At 40.5% G+C, this 21,116-nt stretch overlaps 1 protein-coding gene across 1 annotated transcript in view; it reads right to left on the bottom strand.

Moving 5' to 3' along the window:
• The window catches only part of gucy1a2 (guanylate cyclase 1, soluble, alpha 2), a 42,680-nt gene extending 25,889 nt beyond the window's left edge, over positions 1–16,791 (bottom strand). Inside the window, exons 1-4 of the mRNA XM_044354119.1 lie at positions 15,391–16,791; positions 7,059–7,120; positions 5,898–6,022; positions 2,274–3,184 (exon numbers count right to left, since the gene is read on the bottom strand). Coding sequence (XP_044210054.1) covers positions 2,274–3,184; positions 5,898–6,022; positions 7,059–7,120; positions 15,391–15,714 — 1,422 coding nt within the window. The 5' untranslated portion in view covers positions 15,715–16,791. The remainder of the gene's footprint in view (positions 1–2,273; positions 3,185–5,897; positions 6,023–7,058; positions 7,121–15,390) is intronic.
• Positions 16,792–21,116: the final 4,325 nt, after the last annotated feature.

Below are 21,116 nucleotides of genomic sequence, written 5' to 3'. Positions count from 1 at the left end.
AAATTCACCCAACCCTTTTGCACATACTGCTGCTTTGCCTACATGAGTGAAAATAGTAGGTACATGTCAATTTAAGCAAGAGCTAGCCTTGTGCATTGGTAATTTGTCTGGTTTATTTACATATTTAGCCCCAATCTAGACATAGGACAACTAGGAAGCACATCACAAGAAAACATGAAGAACAATCACAAAGAAAACATGAAGAACAATCACAAAGCAAACACAAATCTACAAACCCCTTAACAAAACAATAATTGTAACCAGGAAGAACTATGTTGAACTAATGGCTGAGAGCTACTTCAGCTACACTTACAATGTGTAAATTAAAAGTACATTAGCGTATCCTTTCTTGGTCCAGCATCTGTGCTGTAAAATTACCAATTATTGTACTGTATGTACCCAAAGTGACAACCTCTATATCACAATATTGAGAGAAAACTATCCTTATTAATTCATTTGTTTGTTTTGGTTATTGTATTTTTCACTCCCACTCTTGGCTTGAGGAGGAGTTGCTAGTGATGTGACAAGGACATGATCCCTCACCAGCTTCCTACCCACCTTTCCCATCCACCTAGTGTGCTTTCTCAGTAACTGCACCTTTCAGGACAAATTGGTACAAATTTGTAACCAAAACTGTCAGAAACTATTTTATACCTTTGTGGTGGATCAAAGGGTACACCTAACCTACACCTAACTCACCCATCCGTACACAAATGTATACACAGCACAGAACTGCGGCTGGACTGATCAGTCTCCTCTCTGTCAGTTCTATTTAGCATCAGGGTGTTTGGTGCTGTCACTGACAGCCTGTGGAGACCATCCAATCAATAAATAACTGGATATAGCATGCAACTCAGATTGATTAATTGTTTCTGGCAAATTCAAACCAATTCAAACCTCTCTCCTAACATGCGAAAACATCACAGGCTCACAGGTGTGTCATGGAATGTCATTCAGTATAAACAGTGCCACAGTGAGATTTTCCTCTTCTTTTGTTTTTGAAGATGGTGTGGCCAAACTTTCATAGTAGAGAATAACACTGCTACTCTCCAAACAAGACTTCCCAATTCCAACAGATGATTAAATTATTGTATTAGTATTATGTACCAAACTCTGACATTACGCTCTGTCCTGACATGTATCCTCATGGAGGGAACACTGTGGTTTTTTATCCAATGACATTTGTAACAAACTGGAAAATTATTCCATGGCTGTATTGCACTCCACATATTTCAAATGAAACACTTGGAACTCTGATTTGGGAGATTAATAGCAAAGAGATGGTGAGATGCTTGAGCACCCTTTTTTTTTTTCTTTTACTTTTTTCCAGTACAGGAGGCTCTGTGGTTTACCATGACACAGGGTGAACGCATTGCAAAACAAAGTGCAGTTATGATCCAAATGACCAATTAATTAAAGATGCATAAAATGGATGGTTTTTATTAAGTTTAGGGCATGTCTACCCAACATGGAGCTACTCTCCAGTGATCAAAAGCCATTTCTGTAGCGACAAAGCCATTTTTAGAATAAATTACCCCGGCCATGTTCATTGTAATACAGGAATATGCAGTACTCAGATCCTTTACCTAAGTAAAAGTACCAATACAGCAATGTAAAAATACTCCATTACAAGTAAAAGCCCTGCATGAAAAATCCTATTTAAGTAAAAGTACAGAAGTATTAGCAGTAAGCAGCATGATACTGTTGTAGCTGCTGGAGGTGGAGCTAGTTTCAACTACTTTATATACAGTTAGCTAGTTTAGTCCAGTGGTTCCCAACCTAGGGGTCGGGCCCCTCCAAAGGGTCACCAGATAAATCTGAGGGGTCGTGAGATGATTAATGGGAAAGACGAAACGTTTTGATACACAAATCTGTTTTGAGTTTTTGAAATTTTCTCTAATCTTTGAATTTGCTGAAATATTGGATCATTTGAACATTTATTGAAATGAAACCATGTGAGAAGTTTAGAGGGAAAAATCACTACTTGGTGGAGCTGTTAATAATAACTCATAGACATCTGAAATGTGACCCTGACTACTAGTCTGTGGCTACAAGGACAATACTGTTTCTTGATTAAATTCATTACTGGGTTTTGTCTCTACAGGGGATTTGTAGATTTAAGGAAAAAAATCAAATAACACAGAAATAATCTTGTAAAATTTGAAACTGAATTGCAGTTTACAACTGTTTCTATTACTGCAATTGTCTTTATAATATGTGGTAAAATGTAAGATTTGAGCAATAGCACCATCTGTTAGGTATGATATCTTTACCTTCTCCTTGGTGCCAGCCTGTGTGGTGTCGGGCCTGGTACGAATGGTAAATGGTGATGCAAGCCTCAGCAGGATGCCCTGGAACGAAGGCTCCATCTTGGGTGAGACAATCTCAAAACAGTCCCTGAATGAGAGACTCCGGTGAGGCTCGATGCGAGCCTGCCTCCTCAATCCCTCTCCAAGCTGCAGTAGCTCCATGCGAGGTCCCAGAACAAGGTGAAATGGAAAGGCACGGCAAAACGTGGCCAGGCCAATGCGCAGATCACTGGGGTTGGTGGAAAGTGAGAGGGGAGGCCTCTTGGAGCACACTGAGGCAGAGTTTGGGAGAGAGGAGAAGGAGGGAGGGGATGTCTCCTGTATTTGGAAGGACAGGCAAACCGTGGGAGCAGAGGTTGGGAAAGGAGAGGGAGGAGATGGGGAGGAGGAGGGTGACGCAGAGGGGGACGCCGTCGGAGTTGGGGTTACAGAGTCACCGTCTGTGTGTTTTGCATCTTCATTGGGCAACAATGGAGTTAGAGGTGGTACCTCTTCCACTTCAACTTCTGAATGAAAGATCCGCCTGGCAACAGCTCTGATCAACCCTGGCATGACCAATCCTACAACAGGCGCAGGGTTGAAACAATGAAGAAGTAACACCTTCCCTCTTCCATCTCTTTGTCCTCGCTCTCCAACTTTGTCCAATTTTCTTCTCCCTGTCTCTTCCTCGTAGGGATCCTTGCACTGGAAGGAGGGGCTCTCAGATGAGGCACGGCGCCCTGTAGAGGTGCGAATGTGTTCCAAAATGGCGTCAAAACCATTGAAAAAGTCCTGGAGGTTGCCGCCTACAGCCCGGAGCACGCGTTCATTTTCTTCAAAGCAGAGGCCAAAGAACTCCTCTCCGAAATGCTCTCGCAGCTCACAGAATGGTACTCCTGGGAGAAAGGAGATGCAAAACAGGAGGACTGTGGTGTCAACAACTGGACATTGCACTCTACTGAGATTATATATAGATTAACAGTGTTATAGATGTGATACACAGTCATATACCTGTTCAAATACACACAATCAGTATGATTGAGGAGGCATGTCCTTCTGCAAGCTTTCAACTTGGTTCACTGTCATTAAAAGTTATTTCCAAAACAAATTTCTGCACTTGAACACTTAGTCCCTTAAGAAGTACATGAAAGAGTGTATAATAATTTCCTGTCTTTTACAGGAAATCTAATGTTACCTTTGATCCATGATAATTTTTTGGCCTACACTTAAAATCAGCAAAAATCATTTTAAGCATATCAACCACAGAAAATCAGTGTTCAAAATAATCAAACATCAAAGCCTTGCTAAAATAATGAATATTGATGAGACAAAATAATCATGTCACATGCCTACTGACTGTATAATAACTGAGAATAACATAGGATTAAAGGATTATAGCTAAATTAAAACTGACACTTAATATAAATAAACCTGTAGCCCAGAAAAAAATCCAAAAATGTGCAAGAAAATACACAAAATTAGGGAGGCATTAAAAGGTTTAGACAACTAAACAAACTAAAGAGAGGACAGCAAGCAATGCAGGTGATTTAGTCTTGAAGACACAATTAAAAAATGCAGTTGTCACAAACAACTTTTTGACTTTTGCAGATACACATTTACAACTTGAATTAAAATAGCATACATACATTCACAAATGAATGACACATGCAAACTCCACAGATAATGTATGCATGTACTGTCTTTTGGGGTTTTTTCAAGGCTACAGGTGCACTGCACACCTAAGGACCATGTGGGTGCGTTAGGGGCTGGCATATCAAATATCAATTTATAGCTAACTGTACAGCGTGGTGTACAGAAGACCACAGAGAAGTTTGTGGTTTTACTAGCAGAATAATGAAGTGGCAATTTGGTCAAGGTGGAAACACATACTGTATATCTGTCCTGTCACCTTCAGATGACTGTAGGAATTCTATGAAGTGAAAAATAATGCCTTTCTTCAAATAGCAAATCTATAATGCCATACTAGCATAACTATCATCATCTGATTTAAACCTTCTTTTTACCATGCATTTAATTGAAATTCAGCCAAATAAAGGATAAAACACTGTAGATCTGGCATACGCTTTTTGACTTTAACCTGATCCAAACATGTTTGCTTGTAGCAGGTAAAAAAATGCAGTCGGCCTTGACTGTAAAAATTGCAGTGAACCAATAGGTTGCCACTGACACACCCACTATGAAAGCTCTCCTGTGCTCTGATCAGTTAACCATGACTAAGAGCTGTATACACAGGTGAGAGAGGTAAGATGGGACCATGAGATGGACAGCCAGATTGGTGTGGCATTAGCAGAGATGCTGGCGTGTAACTGGACTGTTGTGTGGTGCAGAGGGTGCAGGGTCTGGTAGTAGTAAAGCCTCCTCGACACTTCCCTGTGGTTATAGCTATTCCAGGCACATACAAGTGGGAGTAGATCCCGGGGCTGATCCAGACCGTGCTGGACGGATTATATGTCCCATCTGGCTGGGAAAGACCTCGGGATTGCCCAGGAAGAGCTGGAAGATGTAGCTTAGGGGGAATGATGTCTGAACTAATTGCTTAGCATGCTGCTGCCATGACTTGCACTCAGATAAGCAGCATAAAATGGATGGAAGTATGGAAACTAAACTGCACTTTGCTCTGCTTTACTCTCAGAATGTATATGGAAGGCTGTCCCAGGTGCTAATTTGGAAATGCCATAGTAAACGCAGGCGCTCTAATTACACATAAATAGCAAGCACAAACTGAATGGACAGCATAACACAAACTCAGTTTGTTTTTATTTATGTAAATCTAAGACTTTTTTTACAACTCAGTGAGAGAGTTTCACGGAAAAAATTAGATGAAAGAAACCATGGGCATGGTAGAAGTAGATGGAGAGAGAAGAGGATTTGCAGGCAATGAGAAGAGGACAAAAAGAGAGAGGAGGTGGAGCATGGAGTAAGCTGAAAAGAAGAGTGAGGGTTAAAAAAATGTAGATAAGAAGAGGTCTGAAGGACAGAGAAGTTGACTAATACAGTAGTAATGTGCAGTTAATGCGCAACAGAGAGACAGGACATAGAAGGAGGACCAGGGGGAGGAAAAGGAGTGTAGGAAAGAGAGGAAGGAGGACAAAAATGTACTGAGTGACTCACCGAGACATGGTCTGTGTCTGTGTGTGTGTGTGTTTCAATGTTGGGCCATAGAGACAGTAGAAGCCTTGGGACTGAGTCATACAGTATCTGTGTGTGTCTGTGCCTTTGCATCTGTAAATTTGCATGCACGCTGGCTAGGTCATGATACTATATCTTCCTTTTTCATTACATGTGTCTACAATGTGTTTTAGAGGTCTAGCCTCTAGGGGATGGCTTGTGTGTGTTAGTGTCACACACACACACACACACACACACACACACACACACACACACACATACATTTTATACTAATACTGAGGACATGCATGGGAGCAAAGAGTATGTAATAAAAATAACACAGTACAGTACAATCGATACAACATAAAAAGACTGGACTGCATTTACATAGCATTTTATCCAAAGTATCATTTGCCTGCGAGCTGCCATGCTCACAGACAATAATACACACACACTTCTTACTTCACATCACATTCTTACCCAGTATGGTGGCCATGTACTGCAGGATTTGTAGGACATCCTCTTCTGACCCAGAATTTTCTAGAAATGGACACTTTTCCTCTCTCTTCTCCCTTCGCCTCTCCTCACTACCAACATCCTGACACCTGTGAAAGAAACAAACCAAACACACACAGAACAAGCATGATTAGCCGTGAGCAAAAAGGAAGAACTAACAAAGCGCTAATAAGCTAATAATAAGCGCTAATAAAATTCCATTTATCTCTAATTTATTTGGGTGATGGTATAAATCAGAGACAGATGTTTGCATGCATTAATACTACTTGGATTTTTGTTGTTGTTGTTGTTGTTGTTGTGATCTGAGTGACCTCACCCTTTAATTGTGTAGATTCATATTCATTAGTCACTGAGCATATCCACTGATGCGGTTGGAAAATACAAATATAGAGTGCCCAAGGTCACCTCAACAATGGAAGTAAGGGAGGAGCCAGAAATGCTCTCTCACTTTCCCACTCAGATTTATTTTGTTAGCTGGACAATCAGAGGAGTGACATTTGAGTCACAAGCTTCACTACATTTATAACCTTTAGCTTAAAGTAAACAGAGAGGCCAGTTACACTGTGCATGAATCAAGCAGAGAAACATTGAGTGACAAAAAGTAAGACCAAGGTGTGAAGGAGAGTGGACAGGAGAGAAAAAGACAAGCACCAAAGAGAAATAAAAATCCATAGTTGTTCCAATCCAGTGTCTATAGCTGTATGCAGGACGAGTTTCATAGACAATGTTATCACATGTTGTCCCAGACTGAATCCTGAGTTCTATTATTTTGACAGAGAGGGACAGTGAGAGAGAGGCAGACACAAGAGCTGATGGAGTGTGTCTCTATGCGTGTGAGTGTTTCTTTCTCTATTTGTGTCTGTGTGATCAAAAAAAAGAGAGGGAGAAGACAGGGAGTCTGGGGATGGGAGGATGAGGGACAGAGACAGGGAAGACCGACAGACAGACAAAGAAGAGAGAAAAATAGGCAAAGGGTAGAAAATGAGTGTTGGGGACAGTAGAACAAGTCAGCAGGTGGACACAAGTGACAGAGAGTATCTGAGTCTAGAGATTGATGAAAGAGGACAAGAGTCAGAAAGAGAAACAGCGAGCGAGGCAGACGGAAAACGAGAGAGACAATCCTACCTGATCTCTTGCTGTCTGTAGAATTGCAGAGTTCGCTTTAGAGCCTCCTGAACAGTCTGAGTCTGCAAAAAGAAGTGAAAAATGTTAGACAAGCAAGTGTGTATTTAAGTGTGCACGTGCATTTATTTGTGTATTCACATGTGACTGCATTTATTGCACCTCAAAGCTTAAACACTGCATATATTCAGTAATTCAAACGCTAAAAGTCATTAAAGAGTTGAGGTAAGATAATAAAACTGGGAGGGAGTGATGAGAGGAAGACCAATTTTGAGTGAGACTGATTATTACTGATATATAACACTTCTTTACTAAATGATACAATGATGCATATGTACATTGCTGCAATTAAAAATGTGCAAGTTGTGATGTTTTGCAGTGTTCCAAACATACAGTATGATTTACCCCAAAATTTTCCCTTACTCCACAAACCAAGTTTGACTTTGCTGTTCTTTTCTCAGGATAAAAATAAACTATTTCTTTGTTAAGAAATATGGTTATATTTTTTGTTTTGACAGAAGATTGCATGATCTTGTGTTAATTTATCTTAACTAGCAATAATAATAATAATGATGTGTGTGTGTGTGTGTATGTGGAGGTCATGTATTTTGCATATCTGACAGCTTAAGCCTCAGAGAACAGGTCCGATGTGATTATCTGAGATACAGCTCGAATGCAAGGCTGTAGTGACAATACTAGAACACAGTGTGCCAGCTGGAGAGGTCATACCGAGGCCTCCGCTCACTCCGGACAGATACAGGAGTGATTTTGTGTGTGTGTGAAGAGAGACATAGAGGGAGAGAGAGATTGGTGAGTTGTGGGGTTGTAGAGTCAAAACACTAGGCAAATAAGAGAAACAGTGTGTGTGCAGACAGAGAAAAAATATCTACATATGCGTCAGTCAGCAGGTGTTTAAAAATAAAAATATAGGTCTTCCATTCTTGGGTTAATTGAGGATTACATGTTATATTGTACCTGACTGTTTGGACAGGACATATTCTCAACAGCACTAACAACTGAGAATACTGTAGCACTCAGAGCTACTTGAAACAACTGCTGATACAAAAACATTTTCACTACAGAGAGCCACACATCAACAGGAGCAAGATGTCTTCATATGAGCAACTGTTAAGACCTGATAGCAAAAGAAAAACAAAAAAAACCCAGTGGGCTATATCTTCACAGACTATTTGTGAGAAAAACTCCCCTTTTCTCTCTGTCACCTCTCTATTCCCAACTTACATGTTTGCCTGAATGTCCATATATGTGTGTGTGTACGTGTATGAAACAAAAATAGTGTTTCCTCATGCCAATCTCCTGTTACCGCATCCTTGATTCATCTACTCATTTACCACCAAGCATGCACAGTATAGCATGTGTGTGCACACAGAGGATTCTACAATATGACCAAACACACAGGCACAAACTGTTATCAGCCAGACACACACACGCATGTGCAAACACACTGTACACATACATCATCATTAGTCTGCATTGTTACAATCACTGGCATGTTTACTATACGCACAACTCGATAGCATCATACATTAATCTCACTCGGTCACAAACACAAACATGCATGGATCAGTAGTGGACCAATCAAGAATCACACATGACAACAGAAGCATTGTAATAAATTTCATGTGTTTAACTGAATAAAGATTTTAACATTTTTATCATTTAATCATGGCAACGTGGGGGTGAGAAGATCTTCCACTAAAATGAAAGAGTCTTCCTCTTTTTCTTTTAGGACACACACACACACACCCCTCTTCTCCTTTTATCTCCCTCCTCTTTCTCTAGTTCCCATCTTCTTTATCAACACCAGTCTGTCTCATTTGTTTGCTCTGTCTCTTTACCTTGGGAGGGGAGCAGAATCTCACCAATACTCACTCATTCCTCTTGTTCTGTTGCTCTGCATTGCTTTCTCTGCCTGTGTTTCTCAGTCATCTCTTCTCTACTATGTGAATCGGCCTTTCCTGCCTGTCTGTGTGACTGATTCTCTCTTACACAAACACACACACACACACACACAGTGCAGCGCACCAGCTCCTCCTTTCCTCCTCTTATTGCATCTTCCTCCTCCAAATTTCCATTAGCATGAACTGGTGTGGTCTACGGTCACAGAGCAGTGGGTATTGGTGCTTCAGCTCAGTTGGGAAGCTGCCATGACTACTAAAGAAAATAGAGAGTCATACACCAGATGAGACCCCACAAGATAAATCACAGCATGAGACACATCAGGCCTCTCTGTCAGGGAGGAGGCCAGTAATAGAGCAGGTACAAAGAAAACAATTCTGCTGCAATCTGCTTGGTATCAGAAGGTTTCGAGGTTGTCTCTGAGCATAGTTCAACAATTAATGCCATATGAAGTACTGTGGTGTTAGTTCTGAAAATGCAGCCATTGCATCGGTGAGTATTTTGGCCTGACTAAGCAAAAGAGATGCACCAGGCAAGTAGGGGTATCATGGTGGCCTACAGGTCTAAGACGTGTACCACATAACTGCAACGCCCTCGGTTCAAATCCCCCTCTCTCTCCCTCCACACCTTTTGACTATATGCTGTCAACTAAAGGCCAAAAAAGGAATTAGGCAAGTAAACTCTGGACAGTTGAGGAAACATTAAACCAGATTAACATCTGCTAGTTATAAACAACATTTGCTGGTTCCAGCTTCTCAAATGAAAAGATTTGCTGCTTTTCTCTGTTTATATAATTGTAAACTGAATATTTTGGGTTTTGACTGTTGGTCGGACAAAACAAGACATTTGAAGACGTCACCTTGGGTTGTGGGAAATTATAACGGAAATTTGAATAATGAAAATAATTGTTAGTTGCAGCCTTAGATTGATGAAACCTTTTGCTTTGGTTTCTCACAATCCCATTAGCAGGATGCATCAATATAGTCTACTGAAGTCCAACCTGAATTCAAAATACTGTAGTCTGTAACAATAGCAGGCTATGGAGATTTGAATGAATCTTATTCTCTGTATTGAAATCACTGAAAAGTGTGTAGATCAATAATTTGTCTCCCCGTTTCAAGAAACAAGCCCTATTCAAGGAACATATAAAAACAATAGAGAAAGACTAATCACTGATAGATTTCAATTAAAATAGCCAGTATCTGTTCACTCAACGCTAAATCACCAACTGAGTATTTAACTAAAAACAAGGTAGATCCATTTCATAATAAAACAATCTCCTGTTAGGGAAGATGTAACCACTGATTTACACACAAAAGCACACTCACACATTTGTCTGACACTTTTCATATTTGTGGCCAACATTCAGGCCCTTTTGAACAGCATCATGGGTCACTAAGCTAATGATCACCCTCCATGTGTATACACAAAACGGACAGGGAAAATGAATGTTTGCTCACATGTAAATGTGTGTGCGTGTGTGTTGTTGCTTCTGGGTCAGTGTGGTCAGGGTGAAGACAACCACAGAGAGCATGCTCTGTTCTCTCTGTCACGGTCCATTGCTGTCAACAACAGACACTGCCGCTGCACGCAGCCACTGTGTGTGTGAGAGTGGCGGTGTGTGTTTGTGTGTGTGTGAGAGAGAGAGAGAGAGAGAGAGATGATAAACAGTGTATTGTGAGTGAGTGAGTGAGTGCGTGAGGGAGAGGGGGAGAGAATGTGTCTGGTTATGTTTAAGGGCTAATTTGTTACAGTATGTGTATCATGGTGTGTTCTTTTAAACTTCTTTAAAACTGTGCCACCTTAACGGGGCTCCATGTCTTGATTCGCACGTGAAGCAGTCCAAATCATAACACTGCAGCCACCGATTTATTCTCACTTTTAACAAACAAAACAAAAAACATTTCTGAGTCTAACGTGAGGTCAAGGTTTGCAGCGATGTCCCGTTCAACATGTTTGCTGAAGAAGACTAGACTCAGTCCCACCTCTTCCTTCTATCAGACAAATATCAGATATCATAATAAATCCAAAAATAACTTGCTCAAAATATTATATTGACATCAATTCATAAGTCAAAAGAAAAAAATTACATTATTTCAATAATTTGGAAAATTGTGAATATATAATTTTTGTGCCTACTTAATTAAACTTGCCATAAATAATCTGATTTTACTGTATGCATGATTTTCATTTAAGTCACATTGATGTCACAGCTTCACAGCAGTTAAACTATTAATATATTTAGACAGTGGAATTGCGCTATAGGAGACAGAAATTTGAAATTCAGAGTGTAAGCTGATCTATCACAGTCCAGCTTCTATGAAATTAACACCTAAGACCTGGGATATTTTCTCTTCCTGTCCCTGTGACCAAATCATATGAACCTTACATATTTAGATAATAAAGGCTCCACTGGTGCCCAATTTATGCCAATTTATATTTATGTAATTGCAATTACAGGCAAACAAACGCATACTTGTGTTACCTTATGCAAATGTACACAGAGTGGCACGCACAGCCCCAGACTGTTCTATAATGTTGACCACATGTAAATGCTGGATATCAGCACCAGTTAGTGTTATACAAATCTGTCTTTAAATGTTGCCTGCAGCTTATTTTTTTACAAACCTATTAAAAGATCAGGGCCAGTTTAAGCTGCAGCTGAGAGCTGAAGTTGGTTCTCATCAGTGCTCTAAAATACACCAACTTCAGATTTTTAGCTGTGCTGTTGAATTTCATTATTTTCCGAGTTTGTGCACAAGCAGCAAAAAGACTGACAAGATCAGATTTTCTCTGCTACATCTATTTCTCTAAGGAGTGAGACCACCGAGTCTGAGCATTTGCAATTTGCAGAAACCTATTCTTACAACCTCCTGTAGTCTGATGAAAACACTGTAGTGTGGAGAACCGACATAAACAGACCTGGAACCCATGTGAGTTCAACAATGAACCCACGATTAGAAGCAATGACTAGGGCACAAAAAAATCTACCCTTCTGTTTTCAATCCATTTACCTATTCATTAATCCATCGAATGTAGACTGTGTAGACTCAAACAGGGTGTGACTATTAGGGTGATGGTGCACACTTTCACAGCATGTAGTAACTGTGATACCCATGAGATATGGCTGAAAGCTCCAGAAAAAGGTAGTACAGACCTGCCAACCCTGGACAATTTTTTTGAGTACCACTTTGGCAACCTAGATGCATCAGGTGCAAACCACTGCAGATCGCACAATGAATTATTGTGCATAATTTGCATACATATCCATAACCGTACAATGTTTGCATTCAAACATTCAAATAAACAAAAATTTACATTTGTCTTTCACCTGCCTAAACATAGCTTACCAAATAATACAATTTCATTTAGGCTACACACTAACCTACCACTACTGCTGCATTAATATAGCTTCTACTGCGGTATAGCTTGTGTAGCTTGTTGTTGATGATGTCACTGATTTTTAAATTGCTTTTCTCGGCTCAAGGAAAGTTTTACAAATATAAAACCTCCATGGATCAAAAACTCATCATAGAAAGAGTCATAATTGACCTTGTTTGCAGTTCTAGGTGTCCTGTCAACAATTTTACAGACGTCTGTCTTACAATGGTGGTCTATGGGGAAAATGCTTTTTGGGCTGCAGGGGGATTTTTCGCTTCAATACCGCAAGTGGCCTCTGGGAAAAATTGGACGCAAGGCTGAGCAGCGGCGCCCTTTCCAGCTCTTATAATACATAAATGGGTGAAGGCAGGGCGAATGAATCTGGCGCTATGATTGGTCGAGCTCTTTTTCTTTTCTTTTTCGGCAGGCTAGACGCTTCTGCATCTTGCTGTTAGACTTGCGTACTGCATGTGCACAATTGAACTCACAGCATGAATCACAGGCGTCACCACGCTTTTGCATAGTTTAGAGTGACAAATCTTACCAGCGTATTTTGATGTCAAAATGTGTACAGGTTGGCAGGTCTGTTAGTATAGTTAGTTGACCTTGAGTTAGGATTTTTTGCTTAAACTGCTGTTTCCAAAGTCAAGAATCAACTTTCATGTTCAATATTTTATATGTTAACAATGAATCAAATGACTCCCAGTTATGTACATCAGATGTGTACTAAAACATCTGTGTATATTAAACTGAATTCCTACAGGTGGTCAGCAAAGGAGATCTGTTGATTAATTTCTCAATTAGTTGATTGGTTGTTTGGTCCGTAAAATATCAGAAAATGGTGAAAAATGCTGATCACTGTTTCCCAGAGCTCAAGGTGACGTCTTCAAATGTCTTGTTTTGTCCACAACAGTCCACAACCCAAAAATATTCAGTTTGCTGTCGTAGAAGGCTAAAGAAACCAGAAAATATTGTTCTTAAAAAATGAAACAAAACAACAACTATCAAAATAGTTGGCAGTTAACATGATCATTGACAGCTAATCGATTAATGAACTAATCGTTGCAGCTGTAATGCTCATGTTGCTCTATTTGTGTTAACAAGCATTTAGTAACTAAAATTTTAACCATAAAAGGTTGATAAGGAAAGGAAGGACCCCTAGTGGTCAAAAATTGCTTACAGCAGCTTTAACTACTGAGACCATTACGTATGTACAGGGGGGACCCAAAAATTCCCAAAAAGCCATCAAGAGCACAAGAGTAGGGTGTAGTTATCGAATTTGCCGTTAGGTAACATGTGCCTGCAGTTTGTTGAAACTAAAATTGGGACTGAAAGGAAGAAAATTCACCACTAGATTACTACAGGAAATCAATCCACATCTCAAGAGTACTTGAAGGGAATTAGAAAAATACTACTAAAAGATTTGTAATGACAGTTTTTTTAACAATTCTGGAAATATCAGGGTTTCCCCCATATATAACAAAAATCACTTTGTATTTACCAGAGTTGGGGACTTTTAAATACAGTCACAACTAATGATGAAGTGATGGAAAAAGTGGCCAAACTCCTATAACACTGCAAGCGTCTGTCTGTGTATGTCACTGTCCGTAGGCTACTTCACAGTTATTTATGGCTTGATATTACTGACTTATATCCATTGTACAAGAGATTGACTTCCATATGTGACTGAATTCTGGGGTCTATGTATATTGGCAGGAAATCTCTCTGGCCAGAAAAGGTCAGATCTGTCACTTCTTCAGTCACATTATGTTGAGTTGGAAAACATTTGTTTTTGTTTGTCAGTGAGTTTAGATTAATGATATTTCAGTTGGGTTTTCCCGTTTGAAGCCACCAAAGTGCAACATTTCCTGGTGCAGCTTCACCTTTTGCAGTTTATACAGAAATCTGAGGACAGAGAGGTCAGTTTCTTCATGAAAGTATAAACAGAATATGGTATAAATTATGAAATGGTAATTGTCTTTTCTTGTACAGTTTTACACATACTGCTAATTGACATTCAACTTAATATTACTTGAACGAGTATGTGGTCAAACTCTTTTCTTGTATGGCATTTCTATTGTGTCCACCTCTTGGACATCTATCTCTCTTTATCCATATACTTTGTTGTTGACCAACTACATAACAGCCACAATACAGGAGATGCGATCAAATCCCAAACTATTGTACCATCACAAATGACTATGCAATAGCAAATGCCCTAATCACATGCCATCCATCACAGTTGTGCTCAGTTCTAATAGATGCTTTATTATATTACAGCCTGTAATACAAGTGAGACACAGATAGAACAGAGACGCACAGACCGAAACAGGCCCATTTGTCATACTCCTCACATCATAACATATACACAGACAGGGCATGGGCATCTCTCTCTCTCTCTCCCCCACAACAACATATTTATTATATAATCTGCCAGATGATTCAGGATATCAGAGGTTAAGGATGAAAAGAGGCTTGTTTTTTTTCATAGACAGCACAGCACACATAGTATCATGATGTGAGAAAAGACTTTGTCTGGGATTTGGGGAATCGTAATGTGGTGTAAATAGCTTGAATGTTGTCTTTTCCTGGCTTTAAAGGCTGTGTTGTTTCTGAACTTTGGAGACAGCTGAGTGAAATGGAATAAATGCCTCCAGCTGTTTCATCATCATATTGACTGGTTCTCAAAAAACAAAACAAAAAAAAAATCTATGAGCACCTTCTGAAAGGACAAACAGTCATTGATTTGGTCAATAATGCCCAGCTCTAATTGCACATCTAATGACAAACAAATTAGGCTCCTAGACCTAATACATTTTTTAATAGATTTGAAGAGGCATAGCTTACAATTTACATTGAAACTATAGATAAAGTTAGATATGATATCCTCTGTATAAAGCCTATTTACAATGGCATGGGTGGCACATTGGCAAAATAAGTCCCTATAGAACACTTAAGTATTTATGGCTCAATCAACATATTGGAATATATTTTGTGAAGGTAGCGTACAATCAAGACTGAGTTGAGGGCCTACCGTGGGTGAGGTCAAGCGCCTCAGGCTCTCTCCCAGCGAGTCCAGGTTCACCCGTCTCCTCCTGGTCACCCTCTTGTGGGGTCCACCGGGTCCGTGTTGCTCCTCGCCCGCCGGGCAAACCGGCTTCTCGGCGGGGCTGCGGCCGTTCCAGAGGACCGCTCTGTGAGAGGAGGGGAAGGAGGAGAAGGGGCAGCCTCCTCGGCTCTCCTCCGCCGGCTCCAAGCCGCCGTCCCCTCCGTCTCCCCCGGGGCTTTCGAGCCCGCAGTCCGAGCCCACCGAGCTGCTGAATGACTCGGAGGAGATCTTGCGCGACGACGAGGACATGATGATGGTAGTGAGGAGGAGGAAGAGGAGGATGGTGATGATGATGACAGTGGTAGTGTTGAGGATGATGATGGTAATGATGATGATGCTACAGCCGGTTCCGTACCACGTCCACCTCTACGCCGGGGACTCATCAGATAGTGAGGGGTGGGGGGGGGAGGAGGGGTGAGAGGGTTTGGTGGAGGGGTGTGTGAGGTCTGTCTGTATACTTATGTATGCATGAAAGGTGTTTGTGTTTGCGCGCGTGCAATAATGTCCAGGTGTGTCTATGTGTGCATATGAGATGCGTCTGTCTGCGTGTGAGACTCAGAAACCTATTCAGAGGGAGAGGGGGGGTCGACCGAGAACGAGAGCACTAACGGCACGCAAACATTTATGTAAGGGGGAGGACGAGGACGAGGGGGAGGATGAGGAGGAGAGGGGGTCATCGCCTTCTAAAAACCGTCCTCCTTTACCCCCAAAACAAATCCTCTCTGCTCCATGGGAAGCCAAACACACGCAAGAGGATGCTTGAAATGAAAAATATTTTTTTTTAAAAAATAAAGGACCCGTTGCCACAGTAATTGATATTCTTAAAAAGCCGTTTTAGCCGCTGCTCGACAACATGTTGGCCGACCTCGGTAATTCCGACACATGTTAATCATTCCTCTCACACACGGCGAATTTTGGCATCCGAAGAATGTGTCGTCTCCAGGTAAAGAAATCCCCAAAGTCACAGCAGATGTGTGCGCCTGCCTGCCTCTCTCCTCCGTCCCTTCTCCTCCTCCTCCTCGTCCTCTGCGACAGCGGTTCTCCTGTCTGTCTGCCAGCTGACCGTCCTCTCATCATTCGTCCATGTTCCGCTTGTATTCCCCTCACCGCGGCCCCTTCGTCTTCTATCGTCTTGTCTCTTCTTGGTCGTCGCTCGAAGGTGGCTGGAAAGTGGAGGTGCGCGAGATGGGGAGAGAGATGGAGAGAGAGAGAGCGAGAGGGAGGGAGAGAGAGAGAGAGAGAGAGAGAGAGAGAGAGAGAGAGAGAGAGAGAGAGAGAGAGAGAGAGAGAGAGAGCGGTCAGCCAGCGGCAGCACGCGCCGGTGATGTTCTGTGCACATCAGTGGGAAGCATCAGCGCGATGCTCCGTTTTAGTTGGACAACCACGACCAATCAGAGAGTAGACAGAAGAAAATTCAACATGAAGTTATGTGCCTAGTTCGGATATTGGCCAAATAGCTACAATATTTTTATTAGAGCACGTTTTCGTAAAACTCTATGAGGATACAACTGCCCCAGACCCCCCAGGCAGGGCCATAACCAGGAAAAACTAAGGTCATGAGTCAAAACTCAATGATTTTTTTCATTATTATTCTTTGAATTTTGTTGGACTACTTTTATTTTATTAATGCGTTTAACTGTTCAGTTACATTGTTCATTTTATCTCCCTTTGATGGTCAAAATGCTGATTCGAAGTCTTCTTTACACTGGCAGGAGGAGAAATAATCACTTTTATACATTTTGATTTATTATAGCCTAATATTCTTGCCCTAAAAGGTCAAATTGAAAGATATTTAGTCTAAAATACCACCAGAATCAGCCTTTAAATAACACCCTGTGTGTGACTACATAATGTCAACTGCTCCTCAGGTTGTTAAAAATCCTTATTCCTATAAACAATTGGTGGAAATTGATGTCCTCAATGATAAAACACTGATTCTGTGCCCACAAGTCATATATTCACTGCATGTAAGTTGGTTTTGAAAGTTTGGTTAATTTCAAGTTTGTTAGGGAATTGCATTCTAATTTGCACCATTTAAATACAATATCAAAGATGTACTAAGATATTAGTATATAATATTTTAGTTTATATTGTGCATATTCCCAAATAAATTAAATGAAGTCAAATTACTGCTTGACAAAACCTGGAGCCTGCCAATATCATTTCAGCATACTAAGAAAAGTTAAAAGCTCAAGCAAAAAGCTAATAAGTGAACCTTGAGTTGGGATTGTGTCGTCAAACTACTGTTTCTAAGGTTAAGAATAAACTGTCTTGCATAACTTTAAGCCAACATGGATGATACGTTCTAAAAGCGCTATGGATGAAATCCTAACAGCTAGAGCCTCACATGTGAACAGATCATCTCCATGACAACTGAGCAAACTCCATCTGCTCCTGAGGCCTATGTAAAATGGTTAAAAGCTCAGGGAAAAGCCTATTAAATGGCCCTTGATTTGGGATTGTTTTGTCAGAAATATTATTCCAGCATACTAGTCGGCCTACTGGTTGGTCTCTGCATAATACATTTGTCTTAAAAGTATAATACAAAATAAACTATCTAAATTAAAGCAGTTTGGTAAATGTCACTTTTATTCCCACATAGTGTCATTTACGGGTCCCTGCAACAGTGACACCTTTGCAGACAACAAACAGGTGATTGTTCCCCAATTAAATAACTGGAAGTGGCGATCAAGCAACATCTGATTGTAATCAAACAACAGTCACGGCCAATAAGCCAAGTTCGCGGCAATGTGCCAGATGTGTTCAACAAGGACAAATATGGCTCCACAGGCAGATAATGGAGCTGGCAGCAATGGTGCACGCTTGTTGCCTCCCATCAGAGAACAGGATGATGCTCGTGTCTGGCGCTAATCACAGCCATGACCTTGACCTCGATTGGCAGAGCATGTCTGTTCATCAAGGGCCCCAAAGGGACAAGTAGAGAGACACCGAAACAGACATGATGCATCATATAAGTGCATGCACGCACGCACACACACACACACACGCACCAATCACAGTGTCATTTCCTGGAGGTGCATACTAATTCATTTGACTTTCTGGAGCAGCATGACCCCGATTCATGGCATAGAATTTTGCTCTTTCTCTCTCTAACACACACACACTCACTTTCTCTCTTTCTCTCACACATGGGCTGCACTGACACACACTCTTAACACACTCAAACAGTCTCTCTGCTCCTTTCTCTTTCCTTATCTGGTCGCTTGCACTTACCAATCAGTCTGCCATCCATCAGTAATAATGTGGGCATTTAATAAAGCCAACACTACAATGGAATAAATAATGTTCCAGAGAAGATAAGCTCACCAGCTGAGGGACTGCCTCGAGCTGGCAGCAAGCCATCCACAGCTGAGTGCAGACAGGGCAATAGCTCTGTGCTATCATGGAATTAAGGGAAATAGATAGAAAGGGCACCTCTGGGCATGTTATTCTCATTCAATACGCACATTTAATATGGATGACATCACATTTTACTAACATTATCATGTAAATAAAGTATGGAGAAGTCCAATCCTCTGACTATCTGACATCGCTTTTTAGAATTAAACTGCACTGATGGAAACAATGGGTGTTATTATCCATTCATGATGTCATCCATATGTTTAAGTTTATGTTATAATAGATAGAATGAATAATATTTTGTGCCATTTTGTTCACATTTTCAACCTGTAACTGCTCAAAAACATTTATCTGAATGTTACAAATATGTAAACATTGCCCTGGATGGCCAAATTACACTTCCAGAGTCATGATCCAAAGTAATACTAGTTTACTTTAAAGCCAAAGATATTGATCATTTAGAGTAAACTTTAAAACATCAGGCAATAAATTTGACAGCATTGCAGTAAATAGACCCATAAAAACTAAATACATGAGAGGAGAGGGAGGAAATAACTAGCATGTTTTGCAGACAGATTTACAGACTCATCTCAGGTACCACTTGTATTTATGTGGAGTGTAAAAGCCTGGATTCTCCTTGAAGAATACACACACACACACAAACAGAATCACAGAAATTTCAAATAAATGCAGGCAAAAAGCGACAAAACCATATATAGACAAAACCATCCAGGAACAGACAAACAGAGCAGAGTTAAAGCCAGAAAAAGGTGAAATATGTGTAGCTGTGGAATGCAGGAAGATAAGAAAAGGTTCAGCCACGTTGACACACACCAGTGAGTCAAAACCAGGTGCCTTCCACAGGAGATAAGCAGACAGTCATACAGACACACTCAAACACATACAGTAACACTATCTTAACATTCAAACCACAATGTTTTATTGGTTTGTACTCGCAACAGCTTCAGATCTTTTAGCTCTCCTGTGTGTGTGTCTGTGACAAGTGTGTTATCAGGCATGTTAGACATTGTATAGTTCCTCATCTTTCTGTCAAATAGGCCTCCTACATGTGTGACTGTGTATATTCAATAAATAGAATGTGGAAAAATAAGAAAGAAATTAGAGAGCCCGAGCAGCAGAGAGTGAATGAGTGAAGATGAAGCAGGATGAAGCAGCATGGTGTGGGGGGCTGCAAAATAACACTAAAGCAGAGGTGTGTGTGTGTGTGTTCGTGTGCATGAGGAAGAGACAGGGAGAAAGAAATGGCTGTCTCGGTCATAAATCTGCCCCCAGCCAATCTAATTGGCCATAACCATATATCACTCCACGCCACTCCGCTGCTATTAACCATGAACCCCGGCCTCTCAGTCACTCGCGCAATATAAATAACCTACTGTCCAGTCCCACGGGATGAGTTAGAAAGTACAAACAAGGTTAAAGAGTGGCAAATTGCATGTTGTGGTGTTGTACTGAAAAAAATGCATTATAGATTCAGTTGGATTTTCTGAAAATGATCACTTTTCGATCAGACCTTTGAACGCACATTTTGATTCAGGGATGATTTTTTTGCACTTACATCATATTTAAGTGGTGGGTGATAGCGGTGGCAGACAAACTGAATTACTGCTGATTTACAATGGACCTGGCCCTCTGATGCACATATAAACAATAAATAATCCACAGTCCATTTACGGCTTAGCCACAGAGACATTATGGTCGCCACAGCTTGCTGATCCTTACAGTGAAACAGGTCTTACCGAGGTGATGTTACAATAGTGATAATAACAATACACAAATTCATTTTTCTCTGTTCCCGTGTGTCCTTGCTGACAGCTTAAGTCCTGCAAGTGAAGGTCAGTTTCCCCATATTCATCATATACCTGTTACCTCTCTAAAAAAAGCTGACTTTTAGCAAACACTCTTGTTCCATGTTACTTGGAATAAGTGCAAACTGAGGAATATGTGAACAATTACTACAAGAGCAAACGTTTCAATCCTGTGGATTGAAAAATAGTGCAGATGATGGCAATTGTTTTGCTAGGAAATGTTAGTAATACTTCAAATACTTTTGTTAATTTGCAAAAATTCTTAATAAATTAGACTTAATAATTCTTTAACAGACAAAAAATACTTAGTTTTATGTGTGTAGTCTTCTGTGTCAAACTACATATTACCATATAAGGTTGTTTCTTAAAAATTCTACAATGAGCACATTCCCCATATACCACCAAATTAAATAACCTTTTTTATAGAAATGTCCTAAGAATTAACAGTTACACAGCAGCTACTTT

The sequence above is a fragment of the Thunnus albacares genome, chromosome 6 (genome assembly GCF_914725855.1).
Source record: "Thunnus albacares chromosome 6, fThuAlb1.1, whole genome shotgun sequence".
Classification (NCBI taxonomy): domain Eukaryota; kingdom Metazoa; phylum Chordata; class Actinopteri; order Scombriformes; family Scombridae; genus Thunnus; species Thunnus albacares.
This window is presented reverse-complemented; position numbering and strand designations above follow the sequence as displayed.